Raw genomic sequence first — 23,527 nt, forward strand, 5'->3', positions numbered from 1 at the left:
TAATAAAGCGATATGTATTGCTCAGCCACGTGGATTGCAAGGAGGACAACACAAAGGGCTCACGGTGCCACCGTATGTCCCAGTATTTACACGTGCACTCACCCACCGTCTGGGAACTCGATGCCCTGGGTTAGGTCAGGGTATGCATCAATGATTAAGTGACCATGTGGTTTGATACTGGTGGAAGATGGGTGATGCATTCATGAGGGTTTACTGTACATCTTCCTTTGGCATTTGTGCAGAAGTTTCTAGAATAGAAAACGTTAGTGGTTGTTTAGGGATCCCCTCTGTGCGATAGAGGGTCTCAGCCTGGAATGACTGCTCCCTGGCCCTCACTTTGGAACGTAAAGTAGCCCGGGTTCGAACTTTGAGCTGCACTGGCAGTGGAGACATGTCTCCTCTCACAAATCAGCATGCAAGTGCTACATGTCACGATTCCATCTTGACCCTGCTTTCACATTTTGATTCGTGTGACATCACGATGTGTCCTACAAGCAGTGACATCGTAGACTTGCTGAGAGGTGGCCTATGATGACATCAAAGTCGCGATGGGAGGTAGGTGCTTCACTACAACTCCCTTTGAGAGGTGGAATCTAAGGCCTCCCCTTGAGCCTGGGCCGGGCTCAGTGATGTGCTTGTCGAAATGGATGTGTGGATGGGATGCCGGGGACCCTGTGGTTCTTGTGTGTGACAGAGTGGCTCGTGGATATAAGTGGCATATGCTTGAGACTGGCTTGTTTCTAGGGAAAGAGGGCACTTTATTTCTCTGCTCTGTAATGTCTAACTGTGGGGTGCCTGTCGAGGCTGCTGTATCATTTCTGGGAGTTGGTGGGGAGTCGGTGGCTTGACGGATTGGTGTCTTGATCTCTGGGCAGTAACCATTACTGTTCATTAGAATTGCAGCCGGCTTCTCCCTTTGCTCCCGAATCTCCCTGCTTCTCATGCAGACAGCATTCCCTGTGCTGTGTTTGTCTCCCAGCTGCAACACGGTCCCTTCAGAGAGCTTTCCTTGGGTTATGTAATTATTGATTGATTGATTGATTAATGTTTGTTCCTTTTTGAGAGACGAAGACAGGGTGAGCAGGGGAGGAGCAGAGAGACAGGGAGACAGAATCAGAAGCAGGCTCCAGGCTCCCAGTTTACAGCATAGAGCTGGACGAAGGGCTCGAATCCACAAACCTCGAGATCATGACCTGAGTTGAAAGTTGGACGCTTGACCTAGTGGGCCACCCTGGTGGCTCTTTTGTGTGTTGTGTTTGCATGCGTGAGTACGTGTTTAACTCACAGTAATAGAATTTATTACTTGTAGCAAAGTCATCATTTACAAGGAACAAACACTGGAGGCCATGAGGAGATGTATGCTGGCAGGTTGCAGCAGTGATTTCTGTTGGCACGAAGAGCAAATTTTATGCAGCTACAAATCTTTGGAAATGTGTCATTTTCTGTTTTTTCTCAATGTGTCTGAAAACCTGTTGAGCTATTTGGTTAGTCAAATGCACTTCCTCCTTCCCTCCTTCGGATTTCTTCACAAAGCCGTGTGAACTGTGGGAGGATGTCCTGGAGTCCTGAAAAGGTCTGCACGCCTGATGACTTGCCCTGGCGGCAGACGTCCTCCTGACGTTTTTACTCTTCATCGTGTTACACACGGATCCCTCCAGATGCCTGGGATTTCCTCAGTGGATCGCTGGGTTTCAGAGAGAGACCTGTGAGCAGCCTCTCACCTTCCGCCAGAAGAAAGGTCTGTGCCTTATCAAAATGAATGACATCTTGCCATTTGCGACTAGGTGGATGGAACTGGAGGATATTATGCTAAGTGAAATTAGTCAGAGAAGCTGCCAGAGATTGCTGTCTGGGTGGCAGCTGCGTTGCTCCTGACTCCTTCCTGCTGATGTATTTCCTTTGCCCTAGAAGGAAGGCAGCCTGCTTTCCACCCGGCCTTTTGTCCACAGGCAAACCTCTTGTGCTCAATGCTTTCCAACGCACTGGGGTACCTGCTTCCTGTTGCCAGTGTTTGTTTGCCAGGGAAGCCCATGAGGCACTAATTTTCCAAGCTGTCCCACATCCAGGGATCCTGCTTTAAAAGAGTTGACAATGAAAAATCAGAAGGGAGGCTTCCAGACTGCTTCCACCAAAGCCCCACAGGGAGAAACTGGTCAATAAATAACAATGATGAGTATGATGATCATCATAATCAAAATAAGAATAACAAGTGAGAAGAAACACACTGGGGACATAAGTTGTTCAGCTCAGATGAAAATGGAATTAAAATGGGACTGCGGACATGAGCACTATTTTCCAGGCAAGCTAGGTGTCCTGAGAGTAAGAAGGAAACGTCTGTGGGGTTGGCATGAAAGGAAGCACCGATCACAAGCACACTGCATCCTGAGCTACGTAGGGAGGAAGGCTTCTGGCTCTTGCCTTCCACTTACAACCAGTGGGCAGAGGCCCTCGTGATCTATCTCAGTGTTGGCTTCTCTGTGCTGGCTGGCAGCCATGTCTGTGGAATTGGGCTCTGGTCCCCGAGTCTTTGCATGGACTGTCTGCCCTGACCACCTGGGGAAGAACAATGCTCATGCTCCAACACTGGACTTCTCACCATGTGGTTACCTCACAGCGACCCGTGGAACAGGGTCACCAACAGCCCTCAGGCTAACAAGCACACAGGTCTCAGTAAGGGAGGGCAATGTGTCCTTGGGAATCGCCATGTGTTAGCTGCTTGTGAATGCTGGGCACTCTCTGAGTAACAGTTACGTGGTTCCTGACTCGACCTCTGATCTCCAACTCCCCTTGCACACAAGGGAAGATGGCTCCCGCCCAATAACACTTGCCCCAATCCAGAAGACTTTTTGCCTTCTCTTGCCAAGAGAGGTGTCACAGGTGAGCCCATGGAGAACCCACTGTCCATGTTCCCCTGGATCTAGGGCAACGTAGCAGGACTCCACAATTAAAATCAGAGAGACATAGTTCCAGGCTAGGAAACAAAGTCCCTCACTGGAAAACCGGATTAGGAAGAGATCAAGGGAATCAGAAGGGATACAGTTGGGTCCCGACTCTCTGTCCCAGATGATAATAAAATAAATCTGTGAAGGAAGTGACCGGCACAATTCCCCAGGGAAGCGTCGTGTCCTATGACTATGGAAAACCTGTGGGTTATAGAGAAATAGAACCTATTTTAGTTACACCTGGGAGCTTGAATGTAGCAAAAGAAACCCAACATCTGACATCAAACAGTGTAGGGGGGTTGGGGCACTTGCCAGCTTTGCAGCTTTTCCTGTCCGTGGGTAAAAGCAGTGGTGATCTGGAGGGCAGAGTCTCCATACGAGCTGATGCCCAAGTGTGTAGGACTGGGTTCTGATTCTGTTTAGTTCTTTCTGAGTCGTTTCTTTGACGATCACCTTCTGGCGCAACGACTGGGCATGCAGGATCCCTGAAAGTCTCCAAAAGCAGGATGTTGAGGCAGTCTATGGCGGGGGCAAAGAGCACAGTAATAGTCTCTGCACAAACAAGAGACTTCAACGCCCAACGGTTTGAGGAGGACAACATGTTTTCGTTGATATCAGAAATTAGTTGTTCGGGGGGTTGAAAACAACCTTCATGTGTGCTCACTGGGAGTTAATCGGCCCTATCTGCAATGAGAAAGAGTGAAAGCATGTCATTGGCAGCAACGTGGATGCAACGGGAAGGTTGTATGCTGAGCGACATAAGTCAGTCAGAGAAGGATACATATCATATGTTTTCACTCACATGTGCTTCTTGAGAAGCTTAAGAGAAGACCGAGGGGAAGGGAAGGGGAAAAAAATAGTTACAAACAGAGAGGGTTGGAGGCAAACCATAAGATACCCTTAAATACAGAGAACAAATGGAAGGTGGATGGGTGGTGGGGGAGAGGGAAAATGGGTGATGGGCATTGAGGAGGGCACTTGTTGGGATAAGCACTGGGTGTTGTATGGAAGCTAATTTATCAGTAAAGTATGAAAAAAAAGAAGACTAGCTAGCCCTATCTCTGTGATTGTTTTTTTTTCCTTCTGACTGTGGCCCCAAAGGCCACATCTCTATCAAATTTTGCCACAGCAGTGAGGCCAACTGTCTCCCAATATCACCTGCCACTACCCACAAGCAAGCCTCTTGTGCTTCACACATTCATGTCCCCAGTACCTCCTGTTCCCAAGATACATCTGGAAGACACCAGAAGAGCATCAGTGCCTCAAGCAATTCCAAACTGATGGGAACTTGGCAAGACTCCACCAATAAAATTGGAGACAAAGGCTGCCCGACTCCAGCACGGAATGTCTCCCAATGAACACACAGTGAGGATAAGTGTAAGAAAATTGAAAAGATACACTGAGGGCTAAGGTTCTTCATCTCAGGTGAAAACAGAAAGAAGCTGGAGCTGATGTTACTAGCACAACTCCCTGGGCAAGTGTGGGTTCCAAGGAGTGAAAAAGACCTGTGGCCTGAAGAGAAATGGAACACCCACTAGCTGTACCAGGGAGTCCCGTGAGCAGCGTCATGCACCCCAACGGCAATATGGTCAGCAAAGTGTCAAGCTCTGGCCAGGTTTCAAGCCATTCCCATCTGTGGATAGGCCCTTGTGCCTCACAAGGTAGGCTCTTGCTCCTGGCAAGTCTTCAGATTCAGGCTCTGGTATTTTAGTCTTGGAGTATTGTTGTGCCCCAACCTGCTCGGTGAATGAACTTTACACGCACGGTCCCTGAGTGTCTCAGGGGGTAGGTAGCTCAGGCTTTCCTGAAAGGGGTGGGTAGAGAGCAGGGCAATGGTCCCATGGCAACAGAAACCAGCCAGACACAGAGTTCTTACTGGCAGGAGGTCAACCTTTCCTTTTCGATATCAGAAATTAAGTGCTATGTGATGACACACGGTGTGAGTGCAGGCTCCCCGGGAAGGACTGGGCACTGTCTGACTGACAGCCCTGTAGCTCCTCAACATGGCCCTAGGCCCTTGATCCAGAAAGGAGATCAGATCCTTCCGAACCTCCTCGGCCCCTGTGCACAATGCAAGCCTCTTGGGCTGAACAGTTCTGATCACCGATGACATCTTTGGCCAAGGTAGGTCTTGCAGAGGAGGCCCATGGATTCCTATTGCCCAGGCCGTCCTAGATTCCTGGCAACTGGTCACAACTCCATGATTACCGTCAGAAAATGCTCCTAGATGATGTCTGTGAATGTCCCATAAGGATATCCTCATTAATGAAAGAGCAAGGGAATCTGAAGGGATGCACTGAAGGCCAGATGTTTTCCTCACTGAAGAAAATGGTATAAAGCTTCCAATGAAGTCACTAGCACTTTTTCCTGGGCCAGGTTGGTGTCAGCACTAACCTCAGTGGGCCAGGCCTCAGGGGAACCTCCGGTAGCTACACTTAGGAGCCCTGTATGTAAAAGGGCTATCACTTTCTTCCATTCCTTTCCTTCAGCGATAGAGCAGTGGTGATTTGAAGGATCTTATCTGGCTCCTGGCTGACCCCCAAGTCCCTGGAGATGGTCTCTGATCTTTACTTATGGAGATTCTTGTTTCTACCTCCTTAGGCAAGGTATGCACTTTGCTTGGACAAACCATTAGCATCTCAGAACTTAGGAAGCACAGGCATTCCAGGAGGTTGGGAGAGAGCAGGAAGTAACCATCTGAGCCAACACAATCCTGCCTGGCCCTGACTTCTTAGGAATGCAAGGACAGCCTTTCTTTCTTCCCCAACATGGCAAACGAATTGCTGTGGGGTAGCACACCACCAAGTGGGAGCTCGCCTAGAGCTTCTTGTCACTGTCTGAGGACAGACCAGTTGCTCCTGAATCTGGCCCCTGACCCCAGTCTCTTCTTGACCCTGACGTGAGGTGGGCTCTTTCCAGCACCACCTGCTTTGAGTTGCATTAGCGTCTTATATTCTCTATTCTATTTAACATCTAACCTGATTGCTTTGCAGCATGACACCTGTTTCTGGACTGCATTCATCACACAGGGACACATCACTGTGTGTTTTTATGTCTCCGGCCACATAGACTTTACAATAACCTATGTTGCTAAAGTGCAAAGTCTCCCAATGGTTGAGCTGTGAGTACGTCTGTGGGATTGCCAAACAGGAAAGTGATATCTGACAGAAATATAGAAATATCTCAATTCACTTGAAAGACAGTCTGTCAGTTGTGGTTCCTGCATGCGGTCACGTTCTCCTATCACCTAGAAATGAGGAGGTCGCATATTTAGAAACACCCGTGAGTAGAAAATGACATAAAGAAACGTTGAATCTTCAGGACAGCACATTCTTCTGTCCTATTTTCCTTCATTTATTCTAAATATCTGAGTGGCAAACATTAGATTTTATTCGACTACTGCTGAGGTAGAAGCATAAAGAGAACCTAAATAGAAATATTCTTGGAATAAGTGAGTCAGTCACAATAAATCATTAGGCTTTTTGTTTGTTTTGTTTTTATTTCTTTTGTTTTCAGTCCTCTTTGTAATATGTCCACAATGATGCCTCCAGTTTTGCTTTGGTTTTTAGCATCGCTTTGCTTATTGGGGGACTTTTATCATTCCATACAAATTTTAGGATCTTTTGTTCTGTGAAAGATGGTGGTGGTATTTTGATACGGATTGCGCTAACGTGTCGATTGCTTGGGGTAGTATAGACCTTTTAACCATTTTGTACTCCAAACCATGGGCATGGAGAGGTTTCCCATTTCTTTGTGTCCTCTTGCATTTCGTTCATGAGATTTCAGAGTACAGATTTTATACCTCTCCGCTAGGGTAATTTCTATGTAACTGACAAAGTATCTTTGGTGCAACTGGCAATAGCTTAAAGCTCTCCCATCACGTTTGCTCTAAAAATGAGAGACAAATATTCTAGGAGAAATCATGTCAGCATTTCCTGTCCATTTGAGTTCACCTTGCTATCCTAATTCGCACATATGCACTGGCACACACACACACACACACACACACACTGAACGGTGTGTTCAAGAGAGACTGGACACTGGGCAATAACAAGACAGAAGGAAGAAACAGGTGAGAGAGAGCTCTGCCATGGGGCAGCAGCATCCATTGTCACAGCTGCATGCACAAAGGCCCAAAGATGGGCAAGAGATTCTTTTGTCACAAATTTTTTTTCAACGTTTTTATTTATTTTTGGGACAGAGAGAGACAGAGCATGAATGGGGGAGGGGCAGAGAGAGAGGGAGACACAGAATCGGAAACAGGCTCCAGGCTCCGAGCCATCAGCCCAGAGCCTGACACGGGGCTCGAACTCACGGACCGCGAGATCGTGACCTGGCTGAAGTCGGACGCTTAACCGACTGCGCCACCCAGGCGCCCCAAATGGGCAAGAGATTCTTCATGTTTGTAGGTTTCTGCTGCACCCAGGACCATCCTTGACCCAGCCTCCAGAGGAAAGGACTAGGGTCCTACAGTCTGCCTCTCTGGGCACCTGGAATTATGATGAACTAACTCCCAGTATTTTCACAATAGCTAAAGAAGAACAGGCCTCGGTGTTCTCCCATAATCAGTTGTGTTGCCAGTGGGTTTCTCCTGAGTTCCGTAAAATCATAAAGTGTCAACTGGCCTTGGTTCTCGATCAATGCCTCACTGTGTTCGGAGAGACTAGAGAAGGACTTGATACTTGCTGAAGCCTTTAGAGCCTAGAGAGGTTTGGGGACTTGGGGCGGTAAGGGGTGGGGATAGGGAAGGACGTGTCAGAGCCCTGTACACTGACTCCAGAGCCCAAGTCCAGTAACAGTCCGGGGTCCCCAGGCTCTTCATTGGGAAACAGGGGGTTCATTTTGCTGGCCGACGGAAGGATGCCTCACGAGTCACGAGTATACACTGGGGATGGACAAAGGGGAACGACAGAAACCTGAGATCCATAGCACAGCTCTTGGGCGCGTAGCTTATGAGCTTTACTCAGGGACCTCCGAGGGCCACATTAGCTTAGGTTTAGGTCCGATTAGGTTAAGCTGGGTCAGGGCGCTGATTCTGTTTGGTGGTCTTCATGCCTGTGGCTGCAGTGCTAGCGCCGGGCACCAGGGAACAGGCAGCCTCCTGTGTCCGTGGTGCACACTGAGACTTGCTGGAGGAACGGAACAAGGGAAAGTTCGTGCAGAGGCCATTCTGGAATCCCCCTGCCTCAGATACAACAGGAATCTCCCATGAGTAGCAGTTATCTCCACAGAGCAAGCCCATTAAATCTAGACAGAGGGCTCCACAGTCCTTCAATTTCTTCATTCGGTAACTGCTCCAAGCACGCACTTTGCGCTAGGGGATCTGGTGGGCCTAACTGAAAGGCTGGCAATGACAAAGCGGTCCCCGCCTGCCAGGTCTCCACAGTCTGGTGGGGAGATGAACGAAGGTATGAAAGACAAGATTTGTCCCAATCAAAAGGGAAGGGGTTCAAGGACTGTAATAGTGAAAAAAACAAGTGTGCTGTGAGGACAGCCTGGGGAGTCACTGGAGGTGACATCTGCTGGGACCAGAATGACAAAAGGGAACCACCCTGCCCATGTCTGCAACGTGTCAGGAGAAGATATTGCTGTGGCCAAGAATAGGAGACAGAATCGAGTTTGTCCAGACACATCAGAAAGGTGGCTAATGTGGCTGTGGGATCCTGGGAGGGGAGAGGCAGAGAGGAGCCAGAGCATAGACCAGATGCTGGGACCTGGTAGACTATTAGCTTTCCATTCCTCTCTGACAGAATTGTCTAGATATTTAGAACCTTAAAACTACAAATATTGAATAGCTCACAATTTTTGTAGGAGAGGAATCCAGTCACAGCAGAGCTGTGTGACCCTGCCTCAAAGTAAGTCTCTATGAAGCCAGGGTTGTGGTCTCAACGGAGACTCAAAAGGGTGATACTTTCCTTCCAAGCTCACTCACACCGACAGTGTCAGAACTCAGTTGCAACTGAGAGCCTATTTCAATCTTTTGACTTGGAAACTTGCTTCTTACTCTCCTATATCATGTTCTCATATGGTATTCCCTAACTGAAGTGTTTGATTCCCCATTTCCAGGGTTAGCGGAGAGACAGAGGGAGCAAATGAGGACAGAGAGCAGAGAGAGAGAGGGAAAAGGGAAGGAGAGAGAGAGAGAAAGAGAGAGAGAGATACAGAGAGAGAAAGAAAGAGGAGTAGACAGACAGAGAGAGATGGAACAAACACGGGACAAAGCAAGTAAGAAGTGACAGAATTTCTGTCCTGAAATCTGGAAACTGACCTCCCCTCACTAACAGCTTAGTGGTTTCACAAGGAGTGACGTTTCCTGACTGGACACAGATCACTCTCTGTGTCCCCGGGGGATGTCCAGGAGAGTGTGTTCAGCAGGCTCACCCAGAACTGAGAACAGTGGCTACATTTTGGAAATGGCAGGAAGTGGTAAACATCCAGCCTCACTCGTCATTAGAAAAGTGAACATAGGACGAGGAGTTTGGTGTCATTTCTCATCCACAAAACGAGCAAAAATAACTCATCACACTCCTGAAACTAGACCCCTTGTTGTGCATTAGAGATCAGGGCACTCATTTTTCAGTAGCGAGAGGGGCCTCGACTCTCTTACTGGAGGGTGATTGTTGCCATGATTTCAGTTGCCATCACCTTTGATTCCGGTGGGGAGGGGTCTGATTCTGGAGAGCAAAGACAGTGACTAGGGATTTGCACAGACTTTCACGTAGGCATGTGTCCTCTCTGCTTTTTCTCTAAGAGCCCTGAATGGGACACCTCCTTCTCAGACAGAGAGGATCCGATTCCTCTGGCTACAGGACCATGATACAGCATCTAGAATGATGGTGCCAGAGAGAATGTCACACACTGTTGTCAAGACCATTTAGTGGACCATGACCGAGGGAGTGGGCTGTTTAGATTTCTGCTTCTTATTTTAATTTAAATTTTAGTTAGTTAACATACAGGTTTCAGAAGTCGAATTCAGTGATTCATCAGTTACGTACAACACCCAGTGCTCATCACAAGTGCCCTCCTTAGTACCCACCACCCATCTAGCCCATCTCTCACCCACATCCCTCCATCAACTCTCAGTTTGTTCTTTATCATTAAAAGTCTACCTCTTTTCTAGGTCCACCTGGGTGGCTCAGTCGGTTGAGTGTCTGACTTCGGCTCAGGTCATGATCTCAATCTGTGAGTTTGAGCCCCGCGTCAGGCTCTGTGCTGACAGCTCAGAGCCTGGAGCCTGCTTCGGATTCTGTGTCTCCCTCTCTCTCTGCCCCTCCCCCGCTCATGCTCTGTCTCTCTCTGTCTCAGAAATAAATAAACATTAAAAAAAATTTTTTTAAGTCTATCTCTCTTCTCGTCCTCACCTTCTCATATGTTAAATTCCACATACTAGTGAAATTGTATCTTTGTCTTTCTCAGAGGGACTCATTTAGCTTAGCACAATACGTTCTAGTTCCATCCACATAGTTTCAAATGGCAAGACTCCATGCTTTTTGATGGCTGAGTAATATTCTCATCAAGACAAAACCTTCTGCACAGTGGAGGAAACAATGAACAAAACTAAAAGCAGCCCACAGCATGGGAGAAGATATTTGCAAGACACATATCTGATAAAGGGTTAGGATCAAAATCTAGAAACAACTTATCAAACTCAGCACCCAAAACCAAACAGCCCAGTTATGAAATGGGCAGAAGGCATGAATAGACACTTTCCCAAAGAAGACTTCCAGATGGCTAACAGACATATGGAAAGATGCTCAACATCACTGTGCATTAAGGAATGCAAAGCAAAACCATGATGAGAGACCACCTCACACCTGCTAGAATGGCTAAAATGAACCACACAAGAAAGAACCGTTGTCGGTGAGATTTGGAGAAAGGGGAACACTCTTGCACTGCTGGTCACAATACAAACTGGTGCAGCCTCCCTGTTATGACTTTTTAAATTTTTTTTTCAACGTTTATTTATTTTGGGGACAGAGAGAGACAGAGCATGAACGGGGGAGGGGCAGAGAGAGAGGGAGACACAGAATCGGAAGCGGGCTCCAGGCTCTGAGCCGTCAGCCCAGAGCCCGACGCGGGGCTCGAACTCACGGACCGCGAGATCGTGACCTGGCTGAAGTCGGACGCTTAACCGACCGCGCCACCCAGGCGCCCCTGTTATGACTTTTTAAAGAAGCAACGTCAACAAGCGCTCCCCCTTCTATGGCTACTTGTTGTTCCCATTGATGTGTACCGTTAAGGGCACTGGCAGCAGGTGAAGCTTTTTCCCTATGAGGAGTAGGGTAACAAAAAATTGAAAACCAATGTAAATGGATATTTAAAGATACGAAGTAGGGTTTACCCAAATGAAATGAAAATAAGAATAAAAACAGAAACAAAACAGTTTGCCCAACAAAAAAGCCAAACTCACATTGTGATTCCACTCTCTGAAGATAATGCTTAAGGTAGAAAAACAGTGTAGGCTGTGATTGCCCTTGAATGCCAGGATTCTTATTTCCTTCATCAGCCTTATTTTGTCTATGCAAAGAACACGGAAAGCTACCGGCAAATGTAACCTGGTTTGGTTAAGCTGCTTCAAAATCTAAGGAAAGTCAATAAGGAAGAGGACCCAATGGAGGTTTCCAAAGAGAATGACTTGATTGTCACAGGAATAGAGAAGTCCTTGGAAAAACTAAAGAGGCCTAGCAGATTTCTGCCACAATGCTATAATTTGGTGAGACAAATTCCCAGAGAGATACCCGATCCCCTCCACTTTAAACCTACGTTCTAGGAATAAATACACAGGTGAGATGATAACACATCTTTTATTCAATATAAAAACACACTTTTCCAAAAGCTCTAATTCATTCCTTTCCAAGACCTTCCTGCCAAGTTTTCCTTTCGGAGGAAGTTTCCTTTGAAGTGCAGATCTCTGCTCTCAATGACCCATGCTGTTGTCTCCCATCCCTACTAACCACATGGACCCCCTTTTCACCTCTGTCTTCCTCATTGGCAGTGATCTCCACATGGGCACAGATCACATTTTGTCCCGGTCACTAATGAAGATATAGTGCTGGACACAGAGGAAGGATGGGTGGCCTTTAAAGGAATTCATACAAAATGAACCTGTTTTTGACTTGCGTCATGAGCGTCAAAACTACAGGCCCAGGATGGCACGCACGGAGTATTTCCCACTAACCTTCCGTTGGTAAGCTGCCTTTGTCTATCTGTAAGACATTGTCATCCTCATTCTTCTTCAATACCTGCACAACTACTGCTATTTCTGCACGGGAAAGAGAGGAGTCTCTACGCAATGTGACTTAGAGGACATTGTAACTTCTTCTAAGGTAGTTCTTTTTTTAAAATGGTTTTTCATGTTCATTCATCTTTGAGAGACAGAGAAAGACACAGCATGAGTAGGGAAGTGGCAGAGAGAGAGGGAGACACAGGCTCTGAGCTATCAGCACAAGGCCTGACAAAGGGCTCGAACTCACAGAAAGCGAGATCATGATCTGAGCCCAAGTCGGACACTCAACTCACTGAGCCACCCATGTGCCCCCCCCCCCCCCAACGTAGTTCCGAAGCCACAGCAGTCCTGGCAAGGGTGTCATAACTACAATCTCATGTAATTCACCTACTAAACGATTGGACAGGTACTCATTTCATTTTGTTTCTTTTTCAAATTGCATGTTTTGTAGTCTCTTTGATTTCAAAAGGTTAATACAAAGAGTTAAGTAGTTTCAGGGTCCAAATATTACCCAGTGTGCATTTTTGCAGGTACACATTTCAATCTCCTTCACGTGGTGCGAAAACTACCCCAGCAACCACCTTCCCTCTAGTACTATCAAACTATTACCATAGTAGGGTCTGTTACTTGATACTCTACTCGCTCTCACTCTCTCACTTTGTCTCTTCCTCACGACCTCGCTCTCTTATTTCCGGTGATTCTTTACTTCTAACCCATGAATGATTACAATATTACATGGTACTTGTATATTTCTGACTGACATAATTCACTTCGTCCAATAATCGATAGTTTCAACAAACCATTACAAGTTGAAACTTTACACTCTATCACTGGGCTGAAAAGTACATATCTTACTGGCTGCCCCAGGAAGGAAACACACCTCTGTCAAACCCATAAAAAAAAGGAAGGCTGCTAATTTGGAACCAGGGCGCTGAAGAAGGGGCATAAGACCAGCCTTGCCTTGCAACCCAGCAGATTCTCAGCCCCTCCTCCCCACCAAGAGGGCTAGCTCAAACCAAACACTGGCCATTCTCTCCTGTCTGCCCCACCTGGCTCAAAGCCAAACGGAAGCCCCGAGCGTCCCCAGAGAACCTCACCAGCCCAAGCCCAATACCTTAGATGGGCCTTGTGAATTGCCAGGGGCTCTGGGGATGAGGGCTGAGAGGCAGGGCAGAGGTAGAGGACCCAGGGAGCCCAGGACTGGGGCATAGTCCATATCTGAGATCTCCCTGCGCCTCCCACCCCTCCTGGGTCCCTGTATAAACGCGCCCGAACCCAAACCTCCAACATCCGAACCCCTACCCAGACCCCAGCCCCGCCCTCTCTTCCTCCACCCTGCACCTGTGGGTTGTGTGCAGGGAAATTGCAAAGCTGGGGAGTGGTGTCCAGCCAGAACAGAAAGACTTGGCCTGATAAGGGGAGCGGGTACCAGGGATCATGCCCCATCTGACTAGCGGTGGGATGTGCCAGCCACGCCTGACAGGGCCGGAGCAGGCCAGGACAACTTACTGGCCCGGGAGGGGCTGAGGGAGCAGTGGCTGGGGTGTGTTTCCCCAGGAGCCAAGATCCTTGAGGAGAGAGGGACACAAGAGGGGCGGCAGGCGCCAAAGGAGAGGTGACGGAGGCCACAGGCTTAAAAGGCAAATGGCTACAGCGCCCGGTATTCACAGGCCGTCTCCCATGCAAGTGGGAACCAGCCCCGACCCTGCTTAGCTTCCCAGAAAAGACGGGGTCGGGCGCGTTCTGGCCGGTAAGGCCGAACAGGCCAGGGGCTGCGGCTGGGCGCTTCAAGAGCCTGCTCCACACGTCCCAAGCCAAGCGGGTGCCGCGCTTCACCCGTGCACGAGCCTGCTTGCTTGCCTGCCTGCCAGCTTGCCTGCTTGCCTGCCGCCGCCCTCCGCTGCGGGTCAAGGCCCCGGGCCCCGGGCGGGTGGCAGAGGCCGCGCAACCGGACCCTGGCAACGCGCTGTGGCGCCAGCCCCGGCGTTCTGCAATCCCGGGACTCTTGCAGGCTGCTCCCGGCTGGGCCGCCCGCCCGCCTCCGCTTCCATCCTGAACCGCGCCGCAAGGCACCTCGCTGGCGCGCACCACACCACGCTGGGCTGCTCCCTGGGAAGTGGGTGCATCGAGCTTGGAGCATCAGGCCGCTCTTGCCTTCCGGGCCCGCCCGGCCGGGGCTCTCAGCGCCTCTTCCGCAGCCCTAGGGCGAGCGCAGCCGGCCACCAGGCCGTTCCCTCCTGTCTGCCCCACCTGGTGCATACCCACCCCGGAGTTCCCACCGCCCCCAGACAACATCACCAGCCCGAATCCGCTGCCCTAGCTGGGCCTCCTGAAATGCCAGGGGACCTGGGAATGAGGGCTCGAGGGAGGGAAGAGGTCCAGGACCCAGGGAGCCCAGGCCTGTGGCGGATGCGGAGTCTGGGGTCGCGCTGCCCCTCTGGCCCGCTCCTGGGTTCTTGTATCCGCCCACCCAGCCCCCACCCTCCAGCCCCCAGGCGCCAGCCTCCGGTTCCGCCCACACACCACACCGCTCCCCCACACCCCCCCCACCCCCCCTCGGAGCCGGTGCGGGTTTGGTTGGTGTGTCAGGAAAGGTGCAAAGCTGGGCTGTGGCTTCCAGTCGCTGCAAAGGGATTTGGCCCGGTTTCGGGAGTGGAGAGTGTGCCCCTTCGAAGTGCCCTGGGGTGTGTGGGCACGGGAGGGCGAGGCGGGGCGTGGACGGGCCAGGCAGGGCCGCCTTGCTGGCCCGGGAGGGCCTGAGGGAGCAGTGGCTGGGGTGTGTTTGGCCCCAGCAGCGCAGCTCCCTGGGGAGACAGGGTCGAAGGCAGGGAGGGGGGAGGGGTGGCGGGCGCCAAAGGAGAGGTGATGGAGGCCACAGGCTTAAAAGGCAGAAGGCTACAGCACTCAGTATTCCCAAGGCCGTCTCCCATGCAAGTTGGAACCAGCCCCGACCCTGCTTAGCTTCCCAGAAAAGACGGGGTCGGGCGCGTTCTGGCCGGTAAGGCCGAACAGGCCAGTGGCTGCTGGCTGGGCCCTTCAAGAGCCTGCTCCACGAGTCCCAAGCCAAGCGGGTGCTGCGCTTCACCCATGCACGCGCCTGCCTGCTTGCCTGCCCGCTTGCCTGCCTGCCTGCCGCCGCCCTCCGCCGCGGGCCAAGGCCCCGGGCCCCGGGCGGGTGGCAGAGGCCGCGCAAACGGACCCTGGCAACGCGCTCTGGCGCCAGCCCCGGCGTTCTCCAATCCCGGGACTCTTGCAGGCTGCTCCCGGCTTGGCTGCACGCCCGCCTCCGCTTCCATCCTGAACCGCGCCGCAAGGCACCTCGCAGGTCCGCACCACACCACGCTGGGCTGCTCCCTGGGAAGTGGGGACAGCGAGCTTGGAGCATCAGGGCGCTTGTGCCTTCTGGGCCCGCCTGGCTGCCTTCTTGGCCTCTCTTCCGCAGCCCTAGGGCGAGCGCAGCCAGCCACCAGGCCGTTCCCTCCCGTCTCCCCCAACTGGTGCAAACCCACCCGAGAGTCCCCAACACCCCCAGACAACATCACCAGCCCGAATCCGCTACCCTAGCTGGGCCTCCTGAAATGCCAGGGTCCCTGGGGATGAGGGCTCGAGGGAGGGAAGATATCCAGGACCCAGGGAGCCCAGGCCTGTGGCGGATGCGAGTCAGTTTCACCCTGTCCCTCCGGCCCGCTCCTGGGTTCTTGTATACACCCACCCAGCCCCCACCCTCCAGGCCCCCGGCGCCAGCCTCCTGTTCCGCCCACACCGCACCCCCACCTCGGAGCAGGTGCGGGTTTGGGTGGTGTGTCAGGAAAGGTGCAAAGCTGGGCTGGGCTTCCAGTCACTGCAGTGGGATTTGGCCGGGTTCCGGGAGTGGGGAGCGTGCCCCTTTGAAATGCCCTGGGGTGTGGGCGCATGGGGTGGCGGGGGGCGAGTCGGGTCGGGGCCAGCCAGGCAGGGCCGCCTTGCTGGCCCGGGGAGGGCCTGAGGGAGCAGTGGCTGGGGTTTTTTTAGGCCCCAGCAGCGCAGCTCCCTGGGGAGACAGGTTAGCAGGCAGGGAGGGGGGAGGGGCGGCGGGCGCCAAAGGAGAGGTGATGCGGGGCGCCAACTCACAAAGCGACACCGGCTGAGCCACCCAGGTACCCCGAGGATGCTACTTTTCTGTTTGTTTGGAAAATGAGGATTTCACCCGGTTTTTGTGTCTGGAGCGTGTTAATGTGTCGTCCGCTAATTCTTTCCCTGTTTTCCCTCTGAAATACCTGCTGTAGGCCGTGGCCCAGAAGGAAGACATGTAAGACAGGATCACTACCCTTGAGAAGCGCTGCCTCAGGGCACAGCACAAAGCCACCTCTCTGCACAACCTCAAAGATAAACTTGAAAACGAGTTCCCAAAGAAGGACTCTCTTCATCGACAGGTCATTGGTTTCGTTCAACATCATTCCACTTTTATTAATTACAAGTCAAGTTAAGGACCAAGTGTCAATGTCAAGGTTTTAGGATCTTAGAATCTTGTGTTGACCAGCGGGGTTACTTCAACTTCCAGGGTTTAATTCTTTCGAATTTTATGAAGCATGTTATGAGGCTCCCCTCCTTGATTCCTTCTTTGTCTTGTCTTACATGCACGTTACTCTGTTGCCTGTTAGCCCTGTTTCCAAAGGAGCAGGGAGTGGCCGGGAATGTGTCGGCAGCTGGCCATTTTGGTTAGTACCTGAGATCGGGGGGAATGGCAGGGGCAGAAGCACAGTCTGGCGTGAGGATGTGAGACCCTGTGTTTTGGGAAGCCGCACGTCTCTTCCTTGGTTGTCTCAGGTCATCCGGCATTGAACAGGAAAACCACATCCAGCTTCTTGGAAACAGAGTGAGCTTTGTCTGGTGTGTTTGTCAAATGTGTCAGTCGACCCAAAATGATAATGAAAGTGGTATACTAGGAAGCCATTAAAATGACATGGAGGAATGCTGTTTGAGAGCACGTAACATATTCCAAAGCATGAGTGTAAAGGGCAGATCACGAAATACTATGTGTACAGCATGTGATTTATTTTGGAGGGTTTTAAAGCATGATACGCGGTCTGTATATACACACAGAGCTATATGCACACAGAAGGTGGAAGAAGTCTGTGGGAACAAACGTTAACCTTGCAAAAACCTCACCTTGTACATGATTTTTAAAATGACTTTATAGGGGCACCTGGGTGGCGCAGTCGGTTAAGCGTCTGACTTCAGCCAGGTCACGATCTCGCGGTCTGTGAGTTCGAGCCCCGCGTCGGGCTCTGGGCTGATGGCTCAGAGCCTGGAGCCTGTTTCCGATTCTGTGTCTCCCTCTCTCTCTGACCCTCCCCGGTTCATGCTCTGTCTCTCTCTGTCCCAAAAATAAATAAACGTTGAAAAAAATTTTTAAATGACTTTATATATTTTTAATGCTTATTTATTTTTGAGATAGGGAGCCAGAGTGAGAGAGAGAGAGTGAGCGAGCATGAGCAGTGGAGGGCCAGGGAGGGAGAGAGGGAGACACAGAATCCAAAGCAGGCTCCAGGCTCTGAGCTGTCAGCACAGAGCATGAGGCGGGGTTGACCCCATGAGCTATGAGATCATGACCTGAGCCAAAGGTGGACGCTTAACCGACTGAGCCACCTCGGCTTCCCTACAAGTCCTTTAACAAAAAATCTCGTGTCTAACTTTTCCACGTTGAAGTTTTCCACGTTTTTGGTCAAGAGGGAGAGTGTTTTTGTTGAATAATGGTACACTTCCAAAAAGAACTCAACTGGCATCAGGCATGCTCTCAGAAGCTCTGTGCTGGCTGATGTGCCCACCTCAGAATGTCCTATGTAGCGAGCCCTTGGACCGCAGTATAAATATGTTTACGAAGGGTTAGGACCTCACCCTTCTCTCCTTTACTGGTCAGGAAGAACGAGCAAGCTCCTCCAGAAGATGGGTTTTCTTTAATGTGTGGGAACTTTGTCTTTGGAAAGACTTCTTTGAAGATACTGTAGAAGAGCAAAGAGTTTGGCAAGACATGTTTTGCGTAGTGAAAGGAGGACCAAGGCAGTGGGTGACTCCTTGCAGAAAGGAAAGGTTTACTCTGAAGCACCTACCAAACTGTTGGCTTCGGTCAGAACTAACAGCAGATCTCTGCATTCAGATTTTGTTTCACTTTATTAAAAATGGAAACGGAGAGAAGACTTGCTACACTTTGATGCTTTGCCTTCATTTCCTAGACTGTGGATCAAAACCGCCAGTTGCAAGAGCGCCTGGAGGTGGCGGAGCGGAGGCTGCAGCAGACCCCGAGGAAGGCCAAGTCGCTGCCCGAGGTGGAAGCCGAGCCGGCCCAGAGGGTGGCCACCCTCTGCAAGGTGGGGCCCCCGTTTCCTTCTGGGTCCCATGGTGGGAATGTCATTTTCATGGCGGTCCGTTCTTGTATCTCATTTCTCACCGGTAACGTCGGCGTGCCAAAGTCCGCGAACCAGCTGAGATCTGTTTTCGGTGCTACTTTGTCTGAGATTGGAATGCTTTTCAAACGGCAGGCATCATCCCCAGTTTTGTTCCCTCCGGTTTTGTCTGACGTGTGCTGTTTGCCGTTGGCTGCATCTAAGACTCACTGCTTTTCAGACTTAAGTCAGCGACTCAAAGCTCAAGATAGTAGCCTTGGGCAAGAGAAGGACAGGGGTGCCTGGCCGGCTCAGTCAGTGGAGCTTGGGACTCTTGATCTCAGGGTCATGAGTCTGAGCTCCCCGTTGGGTGTAGAGCTTACCGAAGGAAAAAAAAAACAAAGAAAGCATAGAATTTTTCCGAGAAATGAGAATATCCTATCCTCTTTTAAACACAATCGTTTTTATTTAAAAAATTCTTAAATGTTCATTTATTTGACACAGACAGAGAGGGCGAGCATGGGCACATACATGAGCAGGGGAGGGGCAGAAAGAAGGAGATAGAATGCCAAGTAGGCTCCATGCTATCAGTACAGAGCCTGACCCAGGGCTCGAACGCCCAAACCTTGAGTTCATGACCTGAGCTGAAGCCAAGAGTCAGAACCCGACTGACTGAGCCACCCAGACACCCCTTTAAGAAATAAATCTTTAAGGAATTCACTCGGAGGTTCCACAAATAGAGTCGAGGAACGTGCCAGACACAGTCCCTGCCCTCCCAGCTCTCACAGCCCTCACCACCCACAGAGGAAGGCAGCAGTTGAAGAGGTAGTTTCCAGACATGATGTAGTCTGTGCTGGGATCGAGTGATGCACACAGGACGAGGGAGCACATGACTGGGCAGCCAGTCCATCCTTCCGGAACCTGGGCTGAGGGAACCTGTAGCAGGGAGCCTGTCGGTGCTTCTGTGTCACCGGTTCCAGTGCAGTGAGGGTCCCAGTGGGAAGGGGGGTGGGTTCGTCACGGGATAATGGCCCTCAAGGCTGCCATCAAGTCGGGCAGGCGGCATTGGGCGCCCACAGGCCCAGGCTCCAACAGAGCCTCTCCTCCTTTGTGATCTGCATGCCAAGTCTCCGATTCTTTTCTCGCCTGTCCTGTCTCCTATCCCTGGTCAGCCGTGTAGCCCGACCCTTTGTCTTTGGACACTGTGCTGTTGAGAAAGCTAAGTTGTTGGAAGTAACTTCCCAGCTTAGGAAGGCAGCACGCCTGTTTGCTCTTTCCCCTTGCTGCTTCCTCCTGTCCGTGCTGAGTGGACAGGCGTGTCTCCCAGGGGACGAGGCACCGTCCAAGGATCCAGAACCCGGGGTGGGGACGAGACCGTTGCCTACCCCCGGTCACCAGCAAGGAAGCCCACTGTTTCCCACTGGCACGCATGAGGCCTGTAGGGACTGTGAGCAGGCAGAAGGCCGCTCACAGCATGTCGTTCGTAGGCACAGCGTGTGTTGTGAGGCAGCCAGCTCTTCTAACCCCGCTGTCGCCCACAGGCTGAGCAGAGGCGTGGCAACATGGAAGAAAGGCTGCACCAGATGGAGGCCCAGCTGGAGGAAAAGAACCAAGAACTGCAGCGGGTACGTGTCCGGGCGGAGCAGCCGCGCACCTGGCAGTGATTGAGGATGAGGCGCAGGCTGGGGGTGTGGGGGTAGGGAGTGGTCCCTTGTTTCCCACTTCTCCCCACGTGGACGCCAGGCCCCTTCTCGATCCCATCAGGGGTACAGTGCACTCTTGTGCAAGTTGGACGTTAGTGAACACTCCTAGCCTGTGGACAATGTTCTCTGGACGCTGGGGCCCCGTAGGCAGTGCCGCCTAGGGGTGGAGGCACCCGCACAGCCCACCGTGCCCACCAGCTCTTTAGCAGCTACTCACGGTTGACGCGGGACCTCGTGGGTGTCCCTTGGCCAAAGCGGAGGTACTGGCCTGGGGTAGGGCAGCCTAGAGGAGGGGTCTCCTTCCTTAGGACATGACACTGAGGTCCTGAAATCAGGTCACGGGCCTGACCTTGGTCCCCACATCCTGAATTTCTACTTGAGATGTAAAGGCACAGGTCGGGGTAGATGTTCCTAAGAAGAGGAATAGCGTCATCGAGCCTTGACGAAAGGGAGGCCCTTGTCCCTTGAATCCCCTGAGATTTTTCCCTGCGGGAGCTGGTCGGACGTCAACATGAAACACCCAGGAGACAGAGCAGGGAGCAGCCTCCCCAACTTGGGACGTCCATCCAAGGCCATCAGGTTTTGTTTTCACCAGAAAACTCAAAACACTCACCCTTAACTTACACCAGAAACTCGTGTGCTTGGCCCTCAGGGTCAGAGCATAAAACATGAGTTTCCGCGGAGTGAAGCTTCTGATGCTAGCGTGACGGCTCGGGTTGGCCGACCCCAGCCCGCCATGACACATGCACACAAGCGAGCACAACCAGACGCTAGCCTCTTGGGCCGAGAATTCGACCTCACCTACTTAGAGAAGCACTTCATTGCCTTTAGGACTGTATGGTAGTTTGGAGGGACAGGTGTTGAGATAAGGATTCTATTATAACTGAGACAATTGCAAGGACACTTTTAAGCTGCTTTGCTTGAAAAATACTTGGGTGCTGATCCCTTCTTGTGGGGTGGCCAGGGTCTTTTCCAAGTGATGGCCGTTGCTGCGTGTGAGGTGTGGTGGTCGTGCTTTCTGTTGCCTGCTCCCAAGGAAAGAGGTGCCAGCAGGTGTGGCTTAGAGATGAGGAAGCCCGAGGCTGGAGGGACTGTCCATTGCCTAGCCTGCGGGTGTGTCCTGAGGGCTCTTCCTCCTCCCTGGGCCCCCCGACTGCAGGGCACATGTGTACTCCGTCCCCCACGGCCCTGCGCCCGGCAGGAGCCCCTGAATCCTGCCGGCCTGTCCTCGCCGCTTCTGTTTTGGGTTAATTCAGGATATGCGGTAGAAACAAGTTTTTAAACCATACGATTGAGGAGAGTTCTATAAAACACAGCCCCGTGAACTTTGCGGTTACGTTCGGAAATTACTTGAGGTAAATACAAGTTTCCATTACAAAACGTTCAGGAGATGTGTGAATTTCACGAAAAACAGGTGAAAGTCTTTCTCACCACTGAATCTTTCCCAAAGGGGATTTTTTTTTTTATCTTTGGGTTTTGTCAATGGATTCATTTCTTTCCCCCTGAGGCCAGATCCGAGCTTCTGTGTCCGCCCCGGAATATTCCTCCTCCCGTGAGTAGATCAGCTGATCCCCTTAAGAATATGCTCTTTCCTGCATGTACATCTGCCTCCTGAGCCCATCTGAGAGCTAATAATGAGGACATTCGTGAGGGCCCATGCGTGTTTTGTTTCCCAGAAACAAAGGGACCTGCTAAGTGATGACCCCTGGGAAGCAGGTTCCTGCGTTTCTGTGCCCCGCTAGGTCGGTGCTGGCAGTGACGCACAAGCACGCCAAAGAGTGCCGTGGGAAGGGGCAGCCGAGGAAGGCGTGCGTGTGGGTCACACCGCTGGTCATTCGCACGCCTGAGCCGGTGTTCGCACTTTGGCTTGAAGCCTGCGTCTTCTCTTTCAGGTAAGGCAGAGAGAAAAACTAAAGGAAGAGACTAATCAACATCTGTCCAGCACTATTGACAAGCTCCTGTATGAATCGGACAAGCGACTTCAGCGTCATCTAAAAGAGAGAATGGCTGCTGCGGAAGATAAGGTAGGACATGAGAGACAGCGGCTGAGTGCCCCCGTCCTCACAGAGGAGACGCTCACGTTGTGATCCTGAGGAGCAGCGTGGAGCAGAGGCTAACAGCCACTGCAGAAAGTAGAAATGATTCTTTCACGCGGAAAAACTGCAGGCTGTTACCCACTGCCTACGTTAAGTTCCCAGTGTCCTGTCCCTGCCCGACGTATGTGTGCGGGAAGGTGCGTCTCACTGTCTAGAAGAGGAGTATGGTCTGGGGAGGGCCCGAGAGTGAGTATTTTAGGCTTTTCCTAACTGAGACGTAAGGAGTAAGCTAGCTTCATGCTAATCAAAGATGGGCACAGAAACAGCCATAGGCAGTATATAACTAAGGGGAGGGGCCGTGTGCCGATAACCCTTTGTTGAGAGGACCCGGCGGTGGCTGGATGTGGTCGGCAGGCCCTTGTTTGCCACCCCTGTGCTGGAACCTTCAGCCTGGTTCTTGTCTGGGGAGCTAATTTCTACCTCTTTGTCCAGAACGAGCGGTAGGAGTGCGCAGTTCTGTCAGGCATTTAACCAGCTGAAAACAGAGTTTCTCCTGTTCCATGTCCTGCCTTCCCTCTTTTCATCTGGGTTGCAAAGAGTCGAAGCCTGGACTCTCACACCATCATAACGGATACACTTGAGGTGTAACGGGAGGGAAGCAGTATCATACCATCTCTGTGAGAGAAGCTCTGGTGGGGACAGTTGGATGCGGACCTGATACTACCGGTTCTGGTGACACCTGTGTCCCTGTAGATGAGCCCAGAATCTTCCCTAAGATTGGCACTTGGAGACACCAGTGAGCAATGCTAATTCCACGACACACTTGTTTTGGGTAAAACCCATTATGAGGTGCGTTATTATACCCCACGTGAGGTTCTACCTTGATCACTGGGGCCAGCCTTTCGGTAGAAAGTTGTATGTGAGATTGGAAGTATATGTACGAAACTTAGGTCAGGTTTCCCAAGTGACTGAGGCATCACAGACCCTAAAAGCTAGTACCAACCAGTGTACCTGCTGCAAGTGAACTTAGGAACTTGTCATACTTACAGTCAGACAGTGATCCGGGAAGAAATTGTACATGGACAAAGTATGAGTAAAGGCTGTTACTGCAGTTTCACAGACAGCATTTCACTCTGTGGTCATGTGACCCGGTTCGTTGGTAGGGCCATCCGCTCCATGCCTTGTCTGTGGTGCTGCGTTATGGTAAAGAGAAACGTCGGCATGCTCTAGCATGTGGAACGTTTGAAAGAATCAACAC

General features: G+C 51.3%; 1 protein-coding gene across 1 annotated transcript in view; it reads left to right on the forward strand.

The window, feature by feature from the left end:
- The window catches only part of LOC125147574 (liprin-alpha-1-like), a 50,467-nt gene that overhangs the window by 9,999 nt on the left and 16,941 nt on the right, over positions 1–23,527 (forward strand). Inside the window, exons 2-4 of the mRNA XM_047824665.1 lie at positions 18,381–18,515; positions 20,072–20,155; positions 22,126–22,257. Of these exons, the coding sequence (XP_047680621.1) occupies positions 18,381–18,515; positions 20,072–20,155; positions 22,126–22,257 (351 nt within the window). The remainder of the gene's footprint in view (positions 1–18,380; positions 18,516–20,071; positions 20,156–22,125; positions 22,258–23,527) is intronic.

This window comes from Prionailurus viverrinus, chromosome D2 (assembly GCF_022837055.1).
Source record: "Prionailurus viverrinus isolate Anna chromosome D2, UM_Priviv_1.0, whole genome shotgun sequence".
NCBI classification, from domain to species: domain Eukaryota; kingdom Metazoa; phylum Chordata; class Mammalia; order Carnivora; family Felidae; genus Prionailurus; species Prionailurus viverrinus.